The 25,322-nt window shown below is 45.6% G+C and overlaps 1 protein-coding gene across 1 annotated transcript in view; it reads right to left on the minus strand.

The window, feature by feature from the left end:
* The window catches only part of SLC2A9 (solute carrier family 2 member 9), a 198,903-nt gene that overhangs the window by 106,888 nt on the left and 66,693 nt on the right, over positions 1–25,322 (minus strand). The window contains 1 exon segment of the mRNA XM_078002570.1: positions 5,653–5,784. Within this exon segment, the coding sequence (XP_077858696.1) occupies positions 5,653–5,784 (132 nt within the window).

Here is a 25,322-nt window from a genome sequence, read left to right on the forward strand (position 1 = left end):
GGAGGAAGCGAAACCGTGTCTCAGAAAACAAAACAAAATGAAAAAACAAATGGCATGAGATGCAAAAGGTACTTTACCAGGAGGTGGCTGACAGTCTTCATGGGGTGGGAGTAAAACTGCCATGGGGTGCTCAGGATTGACAAAGGCAGGCAGGTCCCATGAACTTTGGGGCTTTTGCTTAGCTCCATGGGTGCGGGTAGCATCAGAAGTGAAGGGGAGCAGTCCTCGTGTGCCCACTCAGCCCCATTTCTAAATAAGTTTCAAATGGCTGTTTAAACAGTGCCACACGTTGTCAGCTTCCAGGGCACTCAAAATGCCTCAGTTTCACTGGTCCCAGCCATAGGCACTTCCTTTGCATGCTTGCTTTCTTGTGGCAGAGGCCATAGGTAGCAAGTTTCATTATTCATGCTCCCCTCCTCCTCAGGAGCAGACCCTGACTCTTGTGGCAGCCGTGCATTGAATGATGACGTTTCCCAGGCTCCTGGCTGTCAGGAGCGTCTATGGGATTCCCTTCGGTCGAAGCAGACAGGAGCAAAAGTGTGTGAACTTCCAAGAAGAATTCTTGGAGCAGAAGGGGCGGGCAGTCCCTTCCTCTCACCCTCCTCCTTCTGGCTGGAATGCAGTTACGATGGCCGCTACTGTGGGCCATGAAAGGACCTTCTGAGAATGGCAGTCAAAGATGAATAGAGCCAGGTCTCTGATACCAGGAAGAACCATAACAGCCCTAGACAATCTACTTTGAGCATTTTTTAAAAATGTGTGACAGAGATAAACTTCTACTTTGTTTAGGACACTATTACTTTGAGTTTTCTATCATAAGGAGCAGGACTTAATCATGATACACATGCCTTTCTCTACCAAAAACAAAACAAAACAAAAGAAAGAAACTTCCTCCAATCAAAATGCCAATGAAAATTCCACTGGTGACCAATAATGGATAATCTTCCTTTTCTATTTAGGCCAGGGTTCCAGCCAATAACTGGCTCCCAAATGCTATATCCCATAAAAACACACTCCTTCCCATACACAAAGCAACAAAAACGGAGACACATCAAGACTGCTCTGAATTGCCTATCTGTGGGCTGTGGTCTGAGATCCCCGCCAAGTCTATCCCCAGTTGGAGTTCAGACAGCAAAGACCAATACAGACCATGGAGGACAGGGGACATAGCACTACCAGGGAGAGTGCATCCAGATGGGATAAAAGGGTCATTTCTGCATGGTGGTGGCCATCCTGTACTTTTTTCTCTTGCTGCATCTTTTCCTTGAAGCTGTCCTCCTGTGCTCCCAATAATCTCAGTAGAGATGTCAATGAAACCTCATAGCCCTCCATCTCCCAATCATCAGAATGGATGGCAACTGGCCAGTCAGGGAATTCTAATTCCCATTGCAGTGATTGCTTCAAGGATGGCCATAACCCAAGAAAGACCAATTATAATTATTTTCTTCAGAGAGTGAAATGTATGATGTGTGACAGAGAATGTCTCTCCTTCTGAGATAGTCTTACCAAGTTGGAGCTGCTCAGGGCTGTCTTTATATCAAGTAGAGAAAGCCTGTCTGAGAATGAAGCCAATGAAATACTAAGAATGTCAAGATTTGTTGAGAGAGAGGCAGTACCTTAATGACTTGGATTTAGCTCCTGGATCCCACCATACCTGAAGGAAACCCAGCCGTTTCACTGCTTATGATTAGGAAGAACATGTATTGCTCACTCCTGATACTGCTTTGTTCATGAAGGGCATTAGTGTGTCATTCTTCACCTCACTTGCTCCTGTCCAGGAGATGAGAGGGAACCTATCTAACTGGTTAAGTTGATTTAGTTCCCGGATCCCACCATACCTGAAGGAAAACCAGCCGTTTCACTGCTTATGATTAGGAAGAACACTTATTACCCTCTCCTGATACTGCTTTCTTCATGAAGGGCATTAGTGTGTCATTCTTTACCTCGCTCACTCCTGTCCAGGAGATGAGAGGGAACTTACCTATTTGGTTAAGCTAGGGGAAAGAAATGGCCCGCACAGCTTAGTTCCTCCCTTTCTTTTTGGGATCTATCTGGCTGGAAGAGCACACTCTCTGTTCCATGTTCTAAGTCTTTCAAGGATGGGCCCTGTCAGAGAGGCCATGAGTAGGTGGCAAGTTCAGTTCAGGAGCACAATCTTAAGAGGTTCTCTTGGCCATCAGACCTAAAGCCAAAATCTCCTAGTAGTCTTTATTCACACTATAAGTGATCATTTTAACCCACCTCCTCCACTTGTGTATCCATCTCTTGATTGATTTCAACTTTGGCTGGAAAGAGGAAGAGGGCCCATTATTGGTGCCCTCAGATCATGAGGGACAGGAGCCAAAAGTTCCCCTTTTGCTTACACTGCTTTGGATGCAGTTTCTACCTCTTACATCCCAGAGAGTCCTGATCAATGCAATTTCCCTGACCCTAATTCCTGAACGTTGTCCTTTTACATTCCCTATGGTAATATTTCATTTTTATTCAATTAAATACATTTCCCTTTCTCAGAGTAGAAGTTAGGGTGTTCCCTCATTTTTAGGTACTGGAGGCTGGGATTCTCCTAAACTGACAAGAGTGGCGTAAATAAATAAGACCCAGGGCATGGGACTCATTCCCTGCCACTATGAACTGGGGGTGGGGATGGAGTGTGATAGGGACATCCCGAAAGGGGCCTCTTGTCTAAAGTGATTGTGTTGATGGCCCAAGTTCGTGGCCTCCCTACATTTATGTCTCTATCCTAAAACTTTGAAGCCCCCTTCCACTATGACTTTGGGCTTAGCTATGTGACTTACTTTGGCCAATAGGATTTTAGGAGATTTCCAACTTAGAGAAACTGCTTGTGTTTTCCATTTCCTCTCTGATTACCATGAGAATGTGCCCTGCTGGCCAGCTGGGGATGAGGTACATTGAACAGAGCTAAGGCCAACCTAAGTCAGCCAGCTGACCACCAGACACGTGAGTGAACTTCAGCTGGCCCCAAGAAGGATTACTAAGATTAACAGAATAACACAGTTCACCTATAGGTTTGTGAACTAAGGAATACTATTATCTTAAGCCAATGTGTTTTGGGTGTTTTTTTATGCAGCATTATTATGGTAATAGTTGACTAACACAGGGCCCCTTTTCCCCAAATTGTCAACAGACTGGAGAAGGGGTATCACCCACAGTGCCCAGCATGGTGCTGGGTAATAAAGCGCATTTTGTTTACATTCATAAGTTCCAGAGCCAGATTGTCAGAATTCAAACTTCAGTGCTGTGATTGGCTAGCTTTATGTCTTTGGCCAAGTTATTCCATCCTCAGTTTTTTTTTTCTTTTGTTTTTGTTTTTTTTTTAGGTCTTAAAATGGGAATAAAAATGTGACCTACTTTCTATGGTTGTTGTGATGATTTAATGAGCTAATGTATGTCAAGTGCTTAGAATGAAATAGTTTTCAATACAGATGAGCCATTACTGGGTGTTTCTGTCCATCTCCTTTAACTAGACCTTTACCCTCCCTCACTCCTAGGGGGCAGGAATGTCATTTCATACCACTGTCTGACCCTGTCACCTGGCTGAATGCCCAACATGGTAAATATCCATTGCTTGCTGAATGTCTGGAGTAAAATTAGCACTTTTATAGGTACAGATGAAAATTTCAATAATCTATTTCAACTTAAGGTCAGTATCTTTGTTCATTTTATAGAGTGCACATGTAATACTTATCATGTTTTGTAACTAGACTTCTCCCTTACTCCCTACTGTGCTATGAAATAAAACTTTAAAACCTTCTTCACTGTCTGGCATTGGCATGCACTGTTCATTCCAACTGTACTTAATTGAAGCATTTCTTAAGAGTTTTTCCCGAGCAGAGCCAGAGGGTGCGGGTTACCCTCCCAGGCCAGTAGAGACAGAGCTGGAGGGCTCACCCTCTTCCAACAATGCACAGCCCAGGTGCTTTCTAGAATCAGATCTCCTTGGTTCTCTCTCTTAGTCACCTTCTTTTTACTCCAGAGACTCTGCCATCTGACAACCACCTGAACCAAAATTTAGTTAGTTTTTCTCCTCACTGGCCACATGGGAAGTCACCTGGTACAACAGACACTACTTCCCTTTCCTGGTATCTCTCTGTGCACAAGGGGTGTGGGAGGAAAATCTTCCTTGGGTTCCAATCCTTTGGTTACTAATGGGTTTAAGATTGGGGGTGGCAGTTATTAACCAGGGTCCTCTGGAGAAAAGAGGGCTCAAGTCCCAGGTCCATCACCAAAGCCATAGGCAGAATTTTGTGTGTATGATCACTGCATTGAAGAAAACACTATCATTTCCATCATATTTTCAAAAGCCTGTATAAATCTCTATAAACGAAAACCCACAGCTTTGGGAAACGGACTTCATCTCTGTAAGCCTCAGTTTCTTCATCTGCAAAATGAAGGTAATAACAATTACCTTCTCTGACTTCACTTTAGAGAAATGTTATAAATGAGAAAATGAATCTGATCCATAAACTGCTAGACAAATATAGGCAATTGTTAACATTTCATTATGCCATTTGTTAACTCAGAAAATAGGTAGTGTGAATTTCAAAAAATGTTGCACAAATTGTATATATAATTCTCAAGGTTTCTCCTGGATTTGGACATAAGTGAAATTTAGAGCTAAAATGCACAGAGTTCTCAGTAATGAGGACAGCAGATAATACTACGAACCTTATCCGCACCATTAATTCAATCTTCACAATGGCCCCACGAGGGAAGTTTATGTCATTTCCTTTCTATAGCCGAGGGTTCTGAGGCTCAGAAGGTTTAAAAAAATTGCTCAAGGTCAGACAGCAGAGCTGGATGTGAAGGTAGTGCTGGTTACCTTCACATGCCTAACTAACCATGGCGCTGTCAACTGCGTCTCATTTGATAAAACTAGAAGAATGAGAATGTGATTGTTCGTTCTGCATTGTCTATCTCTAGGCAACATAATTTTGCCTTTTCAGGGCTCTGTAGAGAGATGTCTCTGATTCCGAAAGCCAGGCTTTGAATCTGACTCAGCATCCTCCCCATTTAGGGCATTTAAAGAAAGCTACCTGAGACAACTCCCAAGCGCCTTTGAGAGCCTTATTTTCCTCTCCTGTAAAATGAGTGTATGCTCCTTCCTCCCTCCAAGGACTGCTGGCAAGGTCCCATGGGTCATTGTGCAGAAGCACTCAGACCAGTGCCTGGTGGGATCTGGTGTTCACTTTGTGCTTACATCTTTTCCTTTCCTGGCATGTAAATGTTAAGACAGAGGAAGTCAGTGAAAGGAGAAGGAGCAGAAGGAGGGCCGCTATGCACCTAAGCCACTCAGAGATTTGAGATGGCTTCATCTCTATGTCTGGAAACAACCAAAGAAGCAGTAGTGGGAGATGCTGCCCAGAGAGGACCTGCATCTTATCTTGCCTGTTCTGGCTTTTCCAGACTCCCTGGGAGACTCCCTGGGTGACTCTGTGTCCCCCGTCTGTCCTCCTAGCAAGGCTGTTGGGAAGATGAAATGAGAAGGTGCCCTATGACCCCCAACCCAGAGTGCCTGCAAAAGGAACAATGACAGCACCCCTTCCTGTGCCCACTGGCCCAGGTCCCAGCATGCCTTGCAGTGCTGATCTATGCAGGGGCTGGAGCTGTGCAGGAAAGAGAAGGGCCCTCACCTTTCACAGCTCTCGCCTCGTTGTGCTTCTCCAAGAGCAGGTAGCGTGGGCTCTCCGGGAAAAAGGGCAGGCTCAGCAGCTGGACAACGGCAGGGACCACAATCACTCCAAACAGGTACGGCCAGGTACTCTCCTGCGGGAGAAGGAGATGCTGCTGAGGGCAGTGGCCTCTGGTCATTGTTGAGGGGACTGAGCCACTGGACCAGGTGGTTTCGACCCTGCAGAACATCTTCCTGCCCAGCATGATCCCCACGAACAAAGGCTGAGGGAAGGAACTGAGCCAGGTTGGGTGCCAGTCCTGTGTATACAGCATTTTCCATGCATGAGTCCAGAGACTCCTCAGAGTCCCCTGTGAGATAGTGACCTGGGTGGTAGCTCTGAAAAGCAGGTGGCTCAGGCTAGCCAAGGCCACTCAGGAGCTGCTTGTCTCCACCTCCCTGAGGAACCATGGTGAGCCTGGGGGATTTTAGGGTCTCCTTCTCTTCACCACCAGGGCTGCCTCCCAGGCTGCCCCGAGAATGGAACCTGCACATGGAGGTGACATGGGCACCACCACTAGACATCTAGAGGCCCACGACATTCGACCATCTCTGTCTTGTCAGTGGGGACACAAGGAGGGCAGCTGGAGCTCTTGCAGACCCCATGGGAGTGAGGAAGAGGGGGCCTGTGGGGCACAGCTTACCCCTTAGGGAGAGGAGAATTTTCACGTTCCAGCCAGCTATGAAAGGCAAACAGATCCCTGTGACACGCACTATTCAAGAGGCACTTGACTCACTCCAAGCAGTGACATCCCCTGCAGTGTAGCTTAAATGCAGCCCAGAGCACACAATGCGATGCCCGTCAAGGTAGTGTTCTTCGTGATCTGCTTTCTTCCTACCTAAGTTTACAAATAAGCTCCCACTGTGCCACTGGAAGAAGAGAATCCCGCCCACAATGCAGTTCCGATTATGAGGAGGAAAAACCAAGTCCTCAACGCCACATCCTTGACATGTTTATTTCCCAAGAAGGTACAAGGAGATGGCCAAGGGCAAAATAAGACACACTCAGGCCTGAAAAGATTTCATATGATGGGCAGAGGCTCTGTTGGCTTCAGGTGGGGCCCATGGGAAGGTGCCCTCAGGATCCTGGGGCAAAAGCACGGGCAGGGCCTGGGGACAGCCTCCCCACCTCTCCCCCAGCTGCCTGCTGGGAGTCAGGGCTTCCCTCTTCTGCTCTCCCAAGCCTTGCTCCCTACTGAGGTCCATGGTGATGGAGACTTTTGCAAGTTCTAAGATCCCATGAGGGGAGAGCAGCAGAGCCCCAGGCCCCAGAGTGTGTGGGGACGTGGCCTGCTGGGGGCACACGGCCAGCAGCTGGTCCAGTCCTCATCTCCACCTAAGGGGTGCCTTAGATTTGATTCCCTTTTCTGTACCTAATAACAATTTTTATTCACAAAACTCCTCTGGTTTCATCAGCCGGCAAAGCCCTTCCAACGCCCTTTGAGGAACTGGCAAGGCCAATGTTGGCTTTCCAGTTTCAGGAGGAGCTCTCCTTAGAAGGCTGGGAGGGGTAGGCTAGGGCTGCTGGGGGGCCGAGAGGGCTGGGGACAGAGGAGTGGGGATGACTTCTCATAGGTGTGGGGTTTCATCTAGGGTGATGCAAACACCCTGGAATTAGGGAAGGCTGATGGTGGCCCGACTCCATGAAGATACCAAAACCCACTGAGTTGTATACTTTAAAAGGATGAATTTGATGGTATGTGTGTCATAGCTTGATTGAAAAGAAAGACCAGGAAGCAAAAACCCCAACATACATAGAAGTGGAATTTCCACTAGGCCCGCGTGTGGTGTTGCTGATTTTATTTTCTCTAGGGGTTTCGCTCCTGTCTCAGTAAGGGTAAAAACAGGATCTGAGAAAACACAAGGGAACCAACCCCATGAAGCTCTTACCATGTGCCAGGTGGTGTGAGCCCTTCCCACAGCTGTCTCCTTCCACTGCACAGCCACTCACCCCCCACACGGCTGGCACGTTAAAGGTGCGGTGGGCGATTCCTGTGCTGAGGCCTCCCAGCCAGGAACCACACAGGTGGAAATCGAGCCCAATCTTCTCCCACAGCATCATCACAGAGGGGGCACTTCCCAGGGGTGGTGTTTGTGGAGCTGCCACTGGGTGGAAGGGCACCCCCAGAGTAGGAACAGCATGTACAACCACACAGAGGCATGATCCGCCCAGGCTCACTGGGGAACAACTGTAGTGGAAACACAAGGTCAGGAGATGCCGGAGATGTGGGAGCTGAGGCTGAAGCCTTGAGCAGAAGTCAGGTCATGGGTGGCTTTGCTGCCTTTCCATGGCTCTTGGACGTGGCTTGAGGACAACAGGAACCTTTGAGGGGTGTATGCGCTAGTTGAGATGGACACTCTCTATTTCCTTGAATCTACAATTCAGTGTTTTTGGAATCTTACAGTCAGTGGGTACATTTAACATTGCATGACGTATTCCTGAAAGGCTGTTATCAAGTTTATGGCATAGCCTTTGATCTCTGGTGTCTTAAATACAATGACATGTGGACTCTTTCTTAAGGGGGGTCACATGGGTGACTACAGTCTTATTTCTACCTCTGGAGAAAAGGCGGATTCTTTAAACCTCAGGGTGGGCAGCCCCCAGATTGGGATGCCAACATTTCTGAACTGGGGAAGGACAGTGGCAGTGGCCACTCTGTACGCATCCCTGGGGTGAACAGTGGAAAAGGTGAGGGTCGGGAGTGTCCAGAGTGGAGCTCAGATAAGAGTTTACTCCAGAGGGACTGAGCTGAGCCAACAGCGGCGTCTGTGAACCTGGCTTTTTCCACCAAGTGTTCAGAGATTTCCTGGAGATAGTAGCTGGCTGCAGGGAGGGGTGATGTAGTTAGGAGGGATTATTCCCCTCATCTTCTACCAAGAAAAGTGTGATTTGGTGTGTGGGTAGGTGTGTGTTGAATGAAGGGTTTCCACCCATATTATACATGTGGCCCACCCAGATAATAAAAGTAGCTTGGATGGCCTGCACACACGTCATCTCAATGAGTAAGCCTGCCTCCCCTGCTCATTCACTCCTGCCCTGGGGCCACAATAAAGGCTCTGCTACGCCCTGTGCTTTATGGAAGAATTTCTGACAATGAACATGCACGTCTTCTCTCCCAATGACAGTGGTAAAGATGTAATCGCCATCAGCAACCCTTACTGAGCAGGGGCTTGCAGCCTGGGTTGGGGCAACCTAGTGAGTGGTTATGGGCACAGCTCTCTTGCAGGCGGTCTGGATTTGAATTCTGCCTCTACCCCCACTCACTGTGCCATGGGCAAGTTATTGAAATGCCTATGCCTCAGAGTTCTCATCTGTGAAATGGGGACAATGTCAGCACGTGTTCCTAGGAAGGATTGCTGTTGGGAGGATTTAGTCCATGAATGGATGTCCGGAGTACTGAGCACAGGCCTGCACACACTGTAGGTGTTCAACAGGAAAGAGCGGCTTTTATTACCAAGCACGTTGGATAGTTCATCAACCCTCATCCTCACAACAGCTCGCAGACAAACAGCCTGTGACATCTCCACTCTACAGAAATATTAACTGCGGCACAGAGGGGTTCAATGGCTCATTGAGGCCACAACTCGGTCATAGAGGCACGACTGGCCACCAAGTCTGGGATCCCAGAGTCTGAATTCAGATCCAGGAGGCCTGATAAGACATACCTAGTGACCAGAGAGGAGCCACAAGGCCACCAGACTCAGGGGAAGGGCCAGGAGAGCTTGGTCTGACCTTCTTCCACCTGACCCAGGCCTAAGACCCTCAGTGGCCCTCGGTGGAGCTCCTGAGCACTAGGTCCCAACACAGAGCTGAGGCCTCAGCGTTTTACATTAGATGTGCATGGCCTGAAGGCAGAGACCTGCCAGCACACAGTAGCGGTTCAATACATGTGTATTGAAGGAAGAACTCAGCGCGAGAAAGGGCTTTCCTACACACTGGTCCCTTTCACAAACAGCCCTTGCTATTTTCAGACAGTGGCCTCTGAGTGTCTTTTTCAGGGGCTGTTAAAAAAAGAAGGCATGTTTTTAAAAACCGCATATTACTCGCCTGACACAAGACCATGAGGTGCCACCAAATGACAACCTCAAAGACGAGTGTGGTGTTGGTTCAGCCTGCTGGGTTTGGTAAAGCCCTAGAGCATCCATCTAGAACACGGGCAGAGTCTTTGCACCTGCTATTTCACTCAGGAGGAAAGAAAAGAACCGTCTTGTTGGCCAAGGTGATTTTTAACTCCCAATCAGGTCAGGTGAATGGGCTTTGCAATAACTCTATTATCTTGTTCTTTAATCTGCAAGGTTTCCATGTTTTAAATAGACTTCTAGGTCACATTTCCCCCAAGCTACAAACTACATTAGTCTATAAATAATATCGTCCTGGACTATGATGAATCAGCAAAAGATGTCTAAGTAGAGTTGAAATCATTACTCTTACCCCAAGTCGAGTTCTTCTAAGGGTGTTCCAACAAGCTGATGGCCTCCAGACAAGGGAGCATGGCGAGGGGAATTGATGCTGGCTGGGCCACTTATGCCACTGACAGCAAAAGGGCTCCAGAGGTGGCCATTGCTCCATGTTGCTGGATTGGAAAGAGGAAGAGCAAGCCCTACCTTACACAGCTATTTGGGGCATTAAATGAAATGCTCTTCTTTATATTTCTTCATATGTAGGCTCTTATTCTAATAATGGCTGACACTGATCAAGTGGGCTCCACGTGCCCAGCTCCCTGCTAAGTGTGTTACAAATGTAACTTTGTGTTACCTAAGAACAGTCCAGAATGTTATCTAAATACAACCTTGATCTTTGTCTCCTTGTTTCTGTAAAATTTAATTCCTGGGGCTTTATTTCCCTGCCCCATTCTAGGGGCTTATGTCTTTTCTGCTCAAACTGAGCAGGGTCCTATCCTAGAATCACAATTTCAATTTAGACATCAGAATGGCCAGTACAAAATAATCATCAAAATCAACCAAATTGAATGGATTGACTGACACATCTTCCATCTCCCATACCCCTTCCTCCAAGCCTGCTTTAGGCTGGAAGCCTGCAGTGGAAAGAGGTAGGGTGGGAGGTAGATATGGTCAACTTCTCTATTTCTCTTCTCCTTCCTACTGTTCTTCCCCCCGGCTTGCTAGCCAGTGTCTGACCCCTCTAGGGACCAAGTGTGTGAGGCTGTACATTGGGACTCTGGGGCCAACGGACGTGTAACACTGATAATGTTCCCTCATGAACAATTTCTGAGGGTTCTGGAGTGTCCCAACCTTGGGACCACCCACTCGCCCCTGCAGTTCTCCTAGCCTGCAGGTTGGCAGGTGCTCTTTCTCTGTCTCTGCTGCAAGATGTACATCTCTTTCTGTCTCTCCGCTGCAACTCAAGGGATCCAGGGTCAAGGCTACTCTGTGTATTTGTGAAAGATGCACCCAGCACTCAGCTCCCTGATAAGGGGGTGAACTGAGGCTAAATCCAGCCCACTCTGACCCCCAACCTAGGTGGCCATGAGGTTAGTGTATTAATATTAATCATGTTTTACGTGTTCTGTATTTTATTACGTTTTCATATTGTATGACCTTTCTGATTTCAGAGAGACCGACCTTTCCCGAGCAGTTATTATCAGCAGCTCCCTAGCTATTAATAATTCCTAGAGCTAGTAAACACCCTGCCTGAGAGCACGCCTTTCCTATGCAAACCCACCAATCCAAAGTCTATACTCCATTCACTTCCTTCATCAAACTCTCACACTCTGAGCCAACATTTCCCCTCCCACAGGTCACTCCAGAGGCAGCTATCAGACAACGAGGGAACAGCCCTGTAGCCCAGAGCCTGGCAACATGACCCTAAGCCTGCCTCCCCTGCTCACTCATTCCTGCCATCAGGCCACAATAAAGGCTCTGGGGCAGGCTGTCCCCTCCCTCCTTCTGCCTCCTGACTGACCCCAGTGCTTCCCCGCGTGGCCCTGCATGGTGTGGTATGCCCCTTCTCCAGGGAACTGTGAGTAATAAATTCTTCTTTCAAACACAGTTGCCCCCATGTCCATCACCTCACCATACAGGATTAATACAAATTCTGGGTACATTTTAGAACAGCTGGCTGCTCCTCCCACTCAGGCATGTAGGTTCTTGCTGGAGGTGGCCACTTACTTCTTTCTAAATACCCCCACCCTCGACCCCTTGCCTTCCATGACACACTCTCCCTGGTTCTCCTCCAGCTTCTCGGGATACTTATCCAGGGTTGTGAGGCAAGCCCTCCTCTCATTCGTCTCGCACACATCCCCCGGGCAGTGATTCTTGAACTTGGCTGCCCACTGGAACCACTTGGGGAGTTTTTACAAACTACTGATACTCATTCCCCAATCTCAGAGATTTGGGGTTAACTGGTCTGGGGATGCGGCTTAGGTGCTGGGGTTGTTCAAGCTCTCCAGGTGACTCTAATGTAGAGCTATTTGATGGCCACTGACCTAGGGCTTCCCCAACACCTGTGTCACCTGCAGCGGATGGTGGTGCATAATCCAGAACTGACAGGCTTGTCTTATAGCTGCTGGGAGCATTGCTGGCTATGGACCATGGCTGGGCCTGTCCCCTGGAAGTGCCCTTGAAGGATGTTTCCTCCACCAAGGCTACCTAGCCCTCCCCAAGAACAAACTGCATCCAATGGCTGACTGATGTGGGGGCATGAAGATCTGTTCCCCCACCTCCAAATTATCCCACTCTGATGGGCCATCCCAGCTCCAGAGCTCCCTGTGTGCTCAACTGAGACCGCTGTTGTGCTGAGAGCGGCTCACCTTTCCCTCCGCTGAATCCTGTCCCCTTCTCTCCCCTGCAGGCATTGATCTGAGCTCATTCTCCAATCAGCTTCCTGCCTACATCTCCATCTCAGGGTCTCTTTTCTGGGGAACTCAACCTAAGACACATCTACGGGCCCATGATTCCAAATCTTCATGTCCATCCACATATCTGACAAAAATTATTTACTTGGCCAAACATTAGTCAGTCAATTGAAACTTCTCCTAGGCCCATCTGTGTACTTTCCTGTAAAATCTAGCTTTAGCAAAGGACGCTGCTGGGCCATTTTAGGAAGAATCCCTTTCTGCAGCACATCTATCTACTCATCCTTTACATTACAGCATTCCCTCCCATGGATGACTTCTCTATCTGTACCAATTTCCATTAAGGCACTTGTTACTCTGCATAGCAATGTGCTTTTTATGGGTGTGATTCCCTGTAGACTGAGCTCCTGAAGGGTCACCTTCAGGTCACCTGTTGCCTTGTTCCTTTATGTATCTGCCCAGTGTCAGGCACAAGGCAGGTGTTTAATAAATGCCTGTTTACAGAATGTGTGTTGGGGAGGATGAATGACAGCACAGATAAGAGATGCTCCAGCTAGAGACAGAAATCCCTGAAACAACAGACACTCCTGCTCTTAAAATACTTTTTATAAAAATGCTAAAACTTTCCTATATGTTGTCCTGTTAGAGGGCTGATGTTTTATAGTATTATAAATAATATTTTCCCACAAAGTATTATTATAATTTCCAGTCCGTAGAAGAGAAAATGGAGACCTGTAAAGGTCAGGTAACCCACGTAAAGGCACATGAGAAATTAGGGGGTCCGGCAGAACAAGAGCCTGGCTCTTCTGATCCCCGCTTGGGGCTCTTTCCTTGACATTATTCCTCAGATCTGCAGTTCTTGGGGCAAAGCAATGCCGCCTTGCCACCTTCCCTTCCCTCTGGTGGCAGTTGCTAGCTGAATAGGGAATTTATATGCAGATTCTATCAGGCTGAACCTGTCACTCTGCTCTATGGCAGGTCCTATACAGAACTCATCAGTGATCACTCAAGCTTGACTCCAATAGCTCATGCTATTACAAAAACACCAAGATCGTGAATCCTGCACTCACGTTCAGTAAGGTTGCTTTGTTACATCTTTGAATGCTTCCTGCTTGTTTAGGAGTGGGGCCTCACAGGGAACTAGCGACAGTCAGCAGATGTTCATGGAGTTTCTTTGACCTTACTGTCCCTCCCAACAACTGCCCCCGGGAAGGACCCTGCAGGCCACAGCTTTACTGAATCCTGGGGTGAGGAGCATGTGGCTGGTAGTGTTTGCCTTACCAACCTTACCTATTGGGCATGAGGGTCAATGTCACCCTCTCCACACCTGACCCCACAGAGTACAAGCCAGCTAGTAAGATGGCTCAATTCATTGCAGCAAACGTGTTGTTCTAGAATTGCTATTTTTGGTGCGCATTCATGCTCTGATTCTATTGCAACACTAACAATAACAGGTATCTCAAGAACACAGGCTCTTTTGATTACCCTCTCATTTCTCTCTGTTGGAAATAATAATGAGATGAACTTCCAAGGCTACAACACTTACCACACAAAAAGTGGCTTTGAGAATTGGATGTGAGAGAAGCACCCACACGGAGCCCCACCATGGGTCATCTTTCAAGAAATGTTCCTTCCCCTATTCCTGAAACATTTTCTATTTTTCAAAGGGTTTGGATGTCCTCTGCCTTGCTTGGTTCTCAAGCAATCTTACAGGAAAAAATGCTCAATATCACTAATCATCAGAGAAATGGAAATCAAAACCACAGTGAGATATCATCTCACCCCAGTCAAAATGGCTACTATTAAAATGACAAAAAATAACAGATGCTGACAAGGATGCAGAGAAAAAGGAAAATTTATACACTGTTGGTGGGAATGTAAACTAGTACAGCTGTGACGGAAAACAGTATGGAGATTTCTAAAAACTAAAAATACAATTACCATTCAATTCAGCAATCTCACCTCCGGGTACTACTCAAAGGAAAAGAAATCCATACGTCAAAGGGATCCCTGTACTCACATGTTTATTGGAGTACTATTCACAATAGTAAAGATGTGGAATCAACCTAAGTGTCCACCAATGGATGAATAAAGAAAATTTGGTATATATACATAATGGAATACTATTCAGCCATTAAAAAGAATGAAATCATGTCATTTACAGCAACGTGGATGGAATTGGGGGGCATTAACTAAAGTGAGATTAGCCAGGCACAAAAAGACAAATATGGCATGTTCTCTCTCACTTACGTGTGGAAGCTAAAAAATTTGATCAGATAGATGTGGAGAGTGTAAAGAGATAACAGACAGAATAGTGATGGGGTGAGACAAAGAGAAGCGGGCTAAAGGGTATAAACACAGAAGGAATAAATCCAATGTTTGATAGTAGGGTAGGGTGACTAAAGTTAACAAAAATGTATTATATTCAGGTGATGGACACCTAAAATATTCTGACTTAATCACCACACATATACATGTAACAAAATTTCACACATACGCATGGAGGACCCACCAAAGGCAGGGTGAGGGTGGGAATGAAAACAGAGATTGGGTGGCAGGCCTTTAGACCCCATGCCCTTTATCCACTTCTTGATGGGAACCAGAAGGTGGGGTTCATTCTCACAATCAATGGAACCACAGTCATTCCAGGCTTGGACATATCAGATAGAGCAGCAAAACAGGAGGCCAAAAGCAGGAAAATAAATCTCAGAGCCCTCAGTCACTGGCAGTGAATCTGCTCCCAGAATAGGCATCTCCCATTCTTTGGAGGAGAATCCAAACCTCCAAAGAGAAAAGGCATTCACACACTGACTTGTGAGGCCACCCACAGCTTTTGCTCACCTTCTTTTTAAACATGAATGGGAGAACCACACTTTTGAAAAAGTGTCTAACACAAAGGAGAAAGGCAAAAAGAAACCAACAGAAAGATAAAGCAATCTGGAGCAAAGAGACAAAAATGTAGCCACAGAACAAATGTAGGGGACAATATACCCTAACAGTAATACCCTCTAAAATATAGTTGTAAATATTATATCTAAAAAACAATTACAGGATTCCATGAAAAATGAACAGGGGGGGAAGCTCTTCAAAATTAAAAATATGATAAAATAATAAAAATACAGTCGATAAGTTGGAAGATGGATTTGAGAAAATCTTCCATAAAGAACAAAATGATAAAGAAATGAAGGAAAGGACAGAAAATACTAAAATAAAACTTAGAAGAGCAGCCTATTATCTGACTGCAAGGAGTTTCAGAGAAAGAGAGCAAGAATAGAAAAATGGGAGATGAGGAGAAAATTATCAAAGTAGTAACATAATGATTTAGAATGAAAGGAAATGAGTATTGAGAATTCTGCACAATTAAAGAGAAAGATTCTCACCTGTGGAAGTAATTACACAATTTCAAAAGACGGGATAAATAAGATTCCAAAAGTTAACATAGAAACAACAGTTCACATATAACTGATCAAAAATAAGAAAGGCATCAGATTTCTCATCAGCAGTGTCAGATGCTATAGGACACTGATGCAATGCCTTCAAAATTCTGAGGAAAATTATCACCATACAAGAGTTCTATAGCTAGCCTAACTATCTATTGGGTATAAGTATAGAATAAAGACATTTTTAAACATGGAAGATCTCACAAATTTTGTCTTCATTGCATATTTTCTTCTTAGGAAAGTACTGCAGGAAATGATTTAGCACAACAAGAAAATCAACCAAGAAAAAAAGGATGAGTTCATGTTCTTTGAGGGGACATGGATGAAGCTGGAAACCATCATTCTCAGCAAACTAACACAGGAACAGAAAACCAAACACTGCATGTTCTCACTCATAAGTGGGAGTCGAACAATGAGAACACATGGACACAGGGAGGGGAACATCACACACTGGGGCCTGTCGGAGGTGAGGCCTAGGGGAGGAATACCATTAGGAGAAATACCTAATGTAGAGCACAGGTTGATGGGTGCAACAAACCACCATGGCACACGTATACCTATGTAACAAACCTGCATGTTTTGCACACGTATCCCATAACTTAAAGTATAATAATAAAAACAAGAAACCTTAAAAAAAAAAAAAAAAAAAAACAGAACAACAACAACAACAACAACAAGAGGAGGACACAGGGTCCAGGAACCAGTGGTTTCCACCCAGGAAAGAGGCAAAAATCCCAGAAGGACTGTTCTGCATCAGGACCTGTCCAGAAACGACCCATTTAGATGAAAGCAACAGGCTAGAGGGCTGAGGTATAAAAATAAAGTTGATAGAACATCTGTGATATATTTAAGAATTTTGTAAATTTATTATCAGGTGTCTAATGTTGGAGAATTTGAAAAAATTAATTGTAGGTACTTAGAAAACTAAGCAAATAAGAAAATAAAAACAATGATGGAATTAATAACTCCAGGAAAAACAAAAGGTTGTACAAGAAAGGAAAGTAATTGGTACATAGTCATACCAATATAAATGTTGACCAGTGAACTAATAAAAATTGTATTATATGTGTATTCGTAGGTTAGAGGAGGGGAAGGGAGGGATGGTACTGGAAGAATGCTAAGGCAGGTGGATCACTTGAGGTTAGGAGTTGGAGATCAGCCTGGCCAATGTGGTTCAAGATCGGCCTTGCCAATCTCTTTAGTAGAGATTTAGGCCAATCTCTCCTAAATATATATATATATATATATATATATATATATATATATTTTTTTTTTTTTTTTTAATTAGCCAGGTGTGGTGGCGGGGGCATGTAATCCCAGCTACTCTGATGGCTAAGGCAGGAGAATCGCCTGAACCTGGGAGGCAGAGGTTGCAGTGAGCTGAGATTGTGCCACTGCACTGCACTCTAGCCTCGGAGATATGCAAAACTCTGTCTCAGAGAGAAAAAAAAAAAAAAAAGAATACTAAGGCCTCAATCATCCGGTTGATGTCTCAACCTTAGACACCAATGGATAATGTCTAAAGAAAATGAATTTAGAAGTAGTTCTATCATCAATTATTTTAAAATATGGTGGAATTATCAAATAACAGGTAAAAGAGTTGTAAGAGATTGCCTCTGGAGAGCAGACGGGGAGCTTGAGGGGGTGGGACAATGGACCTCTGTTTGCCACTATAAGCCTTTTAGTAGCATTGAATTTTTTCAAATCATTTGCATGCATTGTATTGACTAAAATAATTTAAAATTTAAGACAAATATGAAGTTGAACTATGAATACTTTTCCTTTGGGGTTCCCTTTGTGGAGTTTCAAGTGCCCCCTTGAGATTTGTTTTTGGTAGTGAATCCCTGGTCTACACTCTCAGGCTCCATTTGCCATGACTGAGCCGCACAACCGGACTGTAGCCTGGGCCTAAGAAACATGTTCTGGGTTTTGAGGGGCTGAGTCACATTCAGGGTCTGACTTGACAGCTAGATGAGTTTGGTGGCAGGCAGGGAGATAATTTATTTCCAAGTATTGTCCCACTTCAACACCACGCCCTTCTAGGCAGGAACCAGGGCTAACTGGGTTATATTCTACCCCAGTGTTTAAAGCATGGAAAGGAATCATTATCAGTGGACATTGCTTGGAAAAGCCCCAAGTTAAGGAAGTTATACATGAGAGGAGCCTTATTGTTCCAAATATTAGAACTCGAAATCTGCCAGAAGCAACATCTGTCTCATCCAGTTATTGAAGTGCAGCATTTGAATTTACATCTCCCCTGGGCCTTGCGCCTGCCCAAGTCACTCAGGCTCTGCTAAAACTGCACAGACTGGCACTAAAGACGTAAAATAGGCCTTTCTGCCTGGAAAATAGGCTCCCCCTTCACTAGCCCCAGATATCATCCTCTATCCAAATAAGTTAACATAAAATGCTGCCTAACTGTCCCTATCAAATGCCTAAGTTGGTGGACAATATTAATGATGCCTACTCTATGCTGGGCATTGCCAGGGGAGAAAGGGGAATCTGAAAAGGAGTGGCTCAGCCCCTTAAGGGTTTACAGTCAAGGTGAAGTCAGAGGGAAGCAAGAAGACACGGCCCCTCCACATGCACCCCTATCTGATCGAAGGCACTCAGAGCATGTGAAAATTCAACAGAGGAAGAAAAACCTTTTGTCAGAAGCCAAAGCTCACGTGGCATTCAGCTTCTCTTCTCACTTCCATTTTCAGAAGGGCTGTGAAAATGCTATTTCCTTTTTGTTGTTGTTTGAATTAGGCTTTTCTTGAAGGCTGAGGGACATGGATTGAGAGGGGTGATGAGAGAGGTGATTCCAGGCCCAGGGAGTGGCATGAGGATTATGGGATGATAGTCAGCAGAAGGGAGATGTGGGCAGTTGAATGGCACTAGAGGATAGAATGGGTTAAAATTGGAGACTGAACCCAAATTCAGGAGGCTTTAAGGCCAGACTGAGGGATTAGGGCTTCATTTGGTGGACACAGGATCCATTGTTTGACTGGATGGCTCCCATTTGTAGAAAATGGTACAAAGTCCTTTACATATAGTGTCTCTTTTAATCATTGCATTAACTCCATGGAGTATGTATTAATATTATTGTCCTCATTTACAGAATCAAAAACTAAGCCTCAGAGAAGTGAAGTAACTTGTTCAAGTCATACAGATAGAAAGCAGCAGAGGTAGAATTCAAACCTTCAACTTCCTGTCTTCCAAATCAGAGCAATTTCCACCATGGTAGGCCCCTTCCCACCAAGAGGCTTGGAGTAACCCAGCCAAAGCACAGCACTAAAAAGATGTTTGGGCGGTATATAGCCAAGACAATCCTAAGCAAAAATAGCAAAGCTGGAGGCTGGCTTCAAACTATACTACAAGGCTACAGTAACCAAAACAGAATGGTACTGGTACAAAAACAGACACATACAGCTGTGCCACCCACCTCCAGGGTCACCTCTATGGGGCTTGGGAAATTCTCTCTCCCAGCTCCCACTCCAGGGCATCTACTCAAAGGGCAGCTGAATTAATGGTTTCCCCTGTGGCTATTTTGAAGATTGGACAACAAAGTTGAGACAAGCTTCAAAGACTTTCTTTACAATTCCAGATGACATGACTTCATTAAATTTATCTTTGTGTCCTTTCAGCCTTCCTTGTTTGCAGAATAGAGAACTCAGAAATAAGAATGAACACCTACAAACATCTAATCTTCAACAAACCTGACAAAAGCAATGGGGAAAACATTCTCTATTTAATAAATGGAGCTGGGAGAACTGGTTACCCATAGGCAGAAAATGGAAATTGGACCCCTTCCTTACACCTTATACAAAAATTAACTCAAGATGGATTAAATGTAAAACCCAAAACTATAAACACCCTAGAAGAAAATCTAGGGAATACCATTCAGGACATAGGCATGGGCAAAGATTTCGTGACAAAAACATCAAAAGCAATTGCAACAAAAGCAAAAATTGACAAATGGGGTCTAATTAAACTAATGAGCTTCTGCACACAAATAAAAAAACCAAAAAAACCAAAAAAACTATCATCAGAGAAAACAGCCTACAGAATGGAAGAAAATTTTTACAATCTATCCATCTGACAGAGGTCTAATATCCAGAGTCTACAAGGAACTTAAACAAATTATAAAAATCAAACAAACAAACAACATCATTAAAAAGTGGACAAAGGATATGAACAGACACTTCTTGAAAGAAGCCATTCATGTGGCCAACAAACATATGAAAAAAAGCTCAACATCACTGATCATTAGAGAAATGCAAATCAAAACCACAGTGAGATACCATCTCAGGCCAGTCAGAATGGCGATTATTAAAAAGTCAAGAAACAACAGATGCTGGTGGGGCTGTGGAGAGATAGGAATGCTTTTACACTGTTAGTGGGAGTGTAAATTAGTTGAACCATTGTGGAAGACAGTGTGGCAATTCCTCAAAGACCTAGAACTAGAAATACCATTTGACCCAGCAATCCCACTACTGGGTATATACCCAAATGAATATAAATCATTCCATTATAAAGATAGATGCACATGTATGTTCATTACAACACTATTCACAATAGCAAAGACATTTAATTAACCCAAATGTGGTTAATTCCACATAAGAAATGTGGTACACATACACTATGGAACACTATGCAGCCATAAAAAAGAACAAAATCATATCCTTTGCAGGGACATGGATGGAGTTGGAAGCCATTATCCTCAGCAAACTAACACAGGAACAGAAAACCAAACATTGCATGTTCTCACTCATAAGTGGGAGCAGAACAACGAGAACACATGGACACAGGGAGGAGAACAACACACACTAGGGCCTGTCGGGGGGCTGGGCAGGGGGAGGGAGAGCATCATGAAAACAAGCTAATGCATGCTGGGCTTAATACTTAAGTAATGGGTCTGTAGGTGCAGCAAACCACCATAACGCATGTTTACCCATGTAACAAACCTGCACACCCTGCACATATATCCCAGAATTTAAAATAAAACTTAAAAAAGGAAGATGTTTGGGCAGATGTGACTCAAACTGTAGATGTGTGCAGGTGGGTGTGGCCCCAGCTGACCATCCACCTCATCACTTGTTGTCACCTCTGGCACTCTTATTAAATGACTCTCAGTTTCTCAATGTGCTGAGCTCCCTCTTGTTCTTTTTTTGTTTTTGGACTGGCTATTCCCTGTGCCTGGAATGGTGTTTTTCTTCCCTTCCATTTGGCTAATTGTCCTCCAGACCCCAAGGTGGATGCCACCTTCTCCAGAAAGCTTTCCATGGCCCTCTCTCACTGCATTAGGGCAGCCCCCTGGGGCCCTTCTGCCTTTGGGCTCCCTATTGGCCTCCAGGCCACATTTATCTCACAGCCACCACAATCTTCCCTCAAACATCCCACTAGCAGTGAGCTCTTTGTAGGCATGGACTCTGTCTGACTCATTTCTAGTGTCTGGTGCATTGTGGATGCTCCATAAACACTGGCTGAATGAATTGATTGATATTTTATGGATATAAGAGCCAGACGTTATAGATGCTATGGTCTAGAGGGGAGGAGAGTAGGACCTGAATTTAGGGGCATCCAGTGGGGAGGGAGAGGGGGGATGTGTGGGATACAGATTTGAAAGGAGAAAGACAGGGCCAGAATGGAGAAGAAAGAAGCCAGGCTAGGCAAATCTTGCCCACAGAGGCATTACTGGGGAAGAGTGGGGATGTCTTTCCCCAGGGATCTGCCCCAGTCACTCCCATGCTTCATGCTGGGCTCAGCCCTTCTCTCACTGGTCACCCTCCCCGTTCCTGCCTTGTTCTATTTCACCAGTCATCACTACTAAGCTTTCTATATTTATTTGTCTCTGATCTGTGTCCTCCATTAAAATGCAGGGCTAATCCTTGTAGGTCTGTTTTGTTCACTGCTGGATAGAGCCTAAGCACTCAATAGATGCTTGTTGAATAAATACATCAGGAATAGACAAACTGGTTCAAGTCGCAGGCTTGGGCTCATGAAGACACTAGAGGGCGTCCAATCCCAGGCCCAGTTTGGACGCAGTGCTCCTGACTGCCCCAGCCTTGGCCCTGCAGTCCAGGGCAGCAGCTTGCCTGCCCTACCTAGCAGCTCTTGGTAAGAGGTGAGCCCTGGGTCAGGCTGCTTTGGTTATAGACAGACAGTAATTATGTGCAAGGGTCTGGGCTCCACTGGCTGACCCCTGGCTCGGGGACCCCTGGCTCGGGGACTCCATGTGGCTTTGGGCAAGTTCTCCAATCTCCTGTGGGACGTGGTTTGCTCATCTGCAAAATGGATATAATAATAGTTATCACGCCCCATGGGATTGTTGTGATGTGGGGACTACATGAGACAATGCTGGTGAAGATTGTAGCACAGGTCCTGACACGTGGCAACCCCTCCAGAAACAGGGGAAGGCCTTTTATGCATTCACTGAAGAGCATCTAGTCCTGTCGTCTGGGTGGTAGGCATACACCATGAGAAGTCATGAGAGGTGAACTGAATATTCAGTCCTCACAGTGAGGAAAGGAAAGAGGAAGCTAACAGACATCTGGACCATTATGTGCTAGGCCCTGTGCCGGGTCTCCCATACCATAGCACATTTCTAATGCCTACCCAGGTTCAAATCATGCTCCAGGATCACTGGCCATAGAGCCCTGAGCAAGGCTTCCCACTGTGAGTCTCCATCTTCTAACCTATAAAATGGGGATGATAACATAACCTACTCTCTAGGTTGAGGTGGGGATTAAGCGAGACGACATGGGTAAAGCCCACTGCTTGGCACAAGGTAAATACTTTGCAAATTTTGGTCCTCTTCCTCTTCCCACTTAATCTTTCCCTCAACTGTCTGAACAAAGGATCATTATCCCATTCTCCAAAGAAGGAAAATGGAGTTCAGAGAGGCTGAGAGACTTGTGCAAGACAGTCAGGCAAATCCAAGATCGGGGGATTGTGCTGGTCGTCTTGCCAGGATGCTCAACCTCCCAGAGCCTCAGTCTTCTCATATGTAATGTAGCCATGCCCCACCCCAGATGGTGGCAAAGACGCATGACATAGCACATTCACAGCACCCAGCTCTGCAGCTGAGAAACAGCGGAGCTCAGGATCTCTTTGCAAGAGAGAATGGCCACTGCATGGGGAAGTCAACAGGGCTGGGATCGGCAGCCAGAAGGCTACGGACCCAGTCCTCCTCTGTAGCTGTGCCACCCACCTCCAGGGTCACCTCTGTGGGGCTTGGGAAATTCTCTCTCCCAGCTCCCACTCCAGGGCACCTACTCAAAGGGCAGCTGAACTAATGGTTTCCCCTGAGGCTATTTTGAAGACTGGACAACAAAGTTGAGACAAGCTTCAAAGACTTTCTTTACAATTCCAGATGACATGACTTCAAGAACTATTAAATTTATCTTTGTCTCCTTTCAGCCTTGCTTGTTTGCAGATGGAGACACCAGCTGAGCTGACCCAGGGGCTCAAGTGCATGCATCACCATCACCACTGGCCATCACATCAGACGCTCCAGCAAATGGGAACTTTGGAGCTACTTTTCTCTTACATTTACAAACCCCTTCATATTACTGATAATGAACTTGAGGTCAGAAAAGGTGACCCCAAAGTCTTAGAACGCTGAATACTCAGTGGCCTGAGTCTTGACCATATACGCATCATAACAGGTAGGCATAGCAGGAGGTCTGTTGTGTTCTCAGAAGTAAGAAAGTTGTATTAGTTTGTTCTCACACTGCTAATAAAGACATACCTGAGATTGGGTAATTTATAAAGGAAAGAGGTTTAACGGACTCCCACAGTTTAACATGGCTGGGGAGATCTCACAATCATGGCCAAAGGCAAAGAAGGAGCAAAGTCACATCTTGCAATGGTGGCAGGCAAGAGAGAGCATGTGCAGGAGAACTCCCATTTCTAAAACCATCAGATCTCATGAAGCTTATTCACTACCACGAGAACAGTACAGGGGAAACCGCCCCCATGATTCAATTATCTCCACCTGGTCCTGCCCTTGACACGTGGGGATTATTACAATGCAAGGTGAGATTTGGGTAGGGATACAGCCAAGCCATATCAGAACCATTAAAAAAATTCACTAATCAGGGTCTTCTTCATAATTCCAAGTCAAGGGAAATGTGTAGCTTCCCTCCACATTGAGGGGGCAGCTCAATGCCCCAGACCCCATGGTAGGCTCTATGTTGATACAAAGATGAGAACTTGGACTTTGGTCCTGGGTAAAGGTGGACACGCAGATGACCACCTGACCACTACGTAGAACAAAGCAAGTCTATGAGAGAGGAGTACTGTTTGTGGGAGGCTGAGATGGGGATAGCTGATTCTAGTGGCTGGCAGGAGAGAGGGCCTCTCAAGAGGCCCCTGCTTGCTGGGTTTTGCAGGATGACAACAGTCAGGGAACGTAGAAAAAGGAGGTCGGGAGGAAGAAACGGCCAAGGCAGAGGCTAGGAGGTGGGACCCCCATTGTGGGGTCCCGGAATGGGATGTGGGGCCATAGCGGGATCCTCTACCTTTTCTGTATGCAAGAATCACACCCAGGGAGTCTGATAAACAATGAAGATTCTGGGGGAACCATCTGGTTCAAGATTCAGATCTTGAGGTCTGGAATGGGGCTGAGAAGTCTCATTTAACAAACACCCAATGTGCTTGTTAATTCCAATGTGCTGTCCATTGGGCTTAGCTGCTCTGTGAGGTGGAGGGGTGGATGGGTGGAGAGAAAGAGCCTGGAGCCAGGTCATGCGGACCTGGCATGTCACCATCCTGGGAGGTCTAAACCCTGCAGAGGGAAATCAGGGCGTCAACAATGAATATCGAGGGGGAGCCATTTGAGAATTCTTACAAAAGAGTTGCTGAATGTTTATTAAAGCCAATTTTGGATGCACCTGGGTATACAAAAGAGTTTGAAATTATACATGTAGGTTTCAGAATCTTGGTTCAATAGGGATTGGCCAGGGCAGGGATGAGAATTTGTATTTCTAACAAGTGCCTTCCCAGCTGGTGCCAATTCCGCTGGTCCTGGGAACACGTTTTGAGAGCTCTGGGTGTCATTTAAAGGAGTTCGGGCATTAACCTCTGCGAGGGACTCTGAGGTAACAGGAAGAATGCAAAGGTGACAACCTCTAATCTTCTTTTCTCCTGTTTCCCTTCAAAGGAAATGCATCGTACAACTGCTCCCAACCCAACCCATTTTCTCCAGCTACAGAAAATGCCTGGGTCACGCCCCGAAATGAATCTTCTTTTCAAAGAGAAAAGGTAGGATTTACAGGTCAGTGGAGGATAAGGACGATGTTGCTGCGTGGCTGGGGCTTAAAATCACTTTGAAATAGATGAGTACATTTCTTGTAATATTCTTGATAAAAATCAAAAGTTCTTCTCTTCCTG

Source organism: Macaca mulatta, chromosome 5 (genome assembly GCF_049350105.2).
Source record: "Macaca mulatta isolate MMU2019108-1 chromosome 5, T2T-MMU8v2.0, whole genome shotgun sequence".
Lineage (NCBI taxonomy): Eukaryota > Metazoa > Chordata > Mammalia > Primates > Cercopithecidae > Macaca > Macaca mulatta.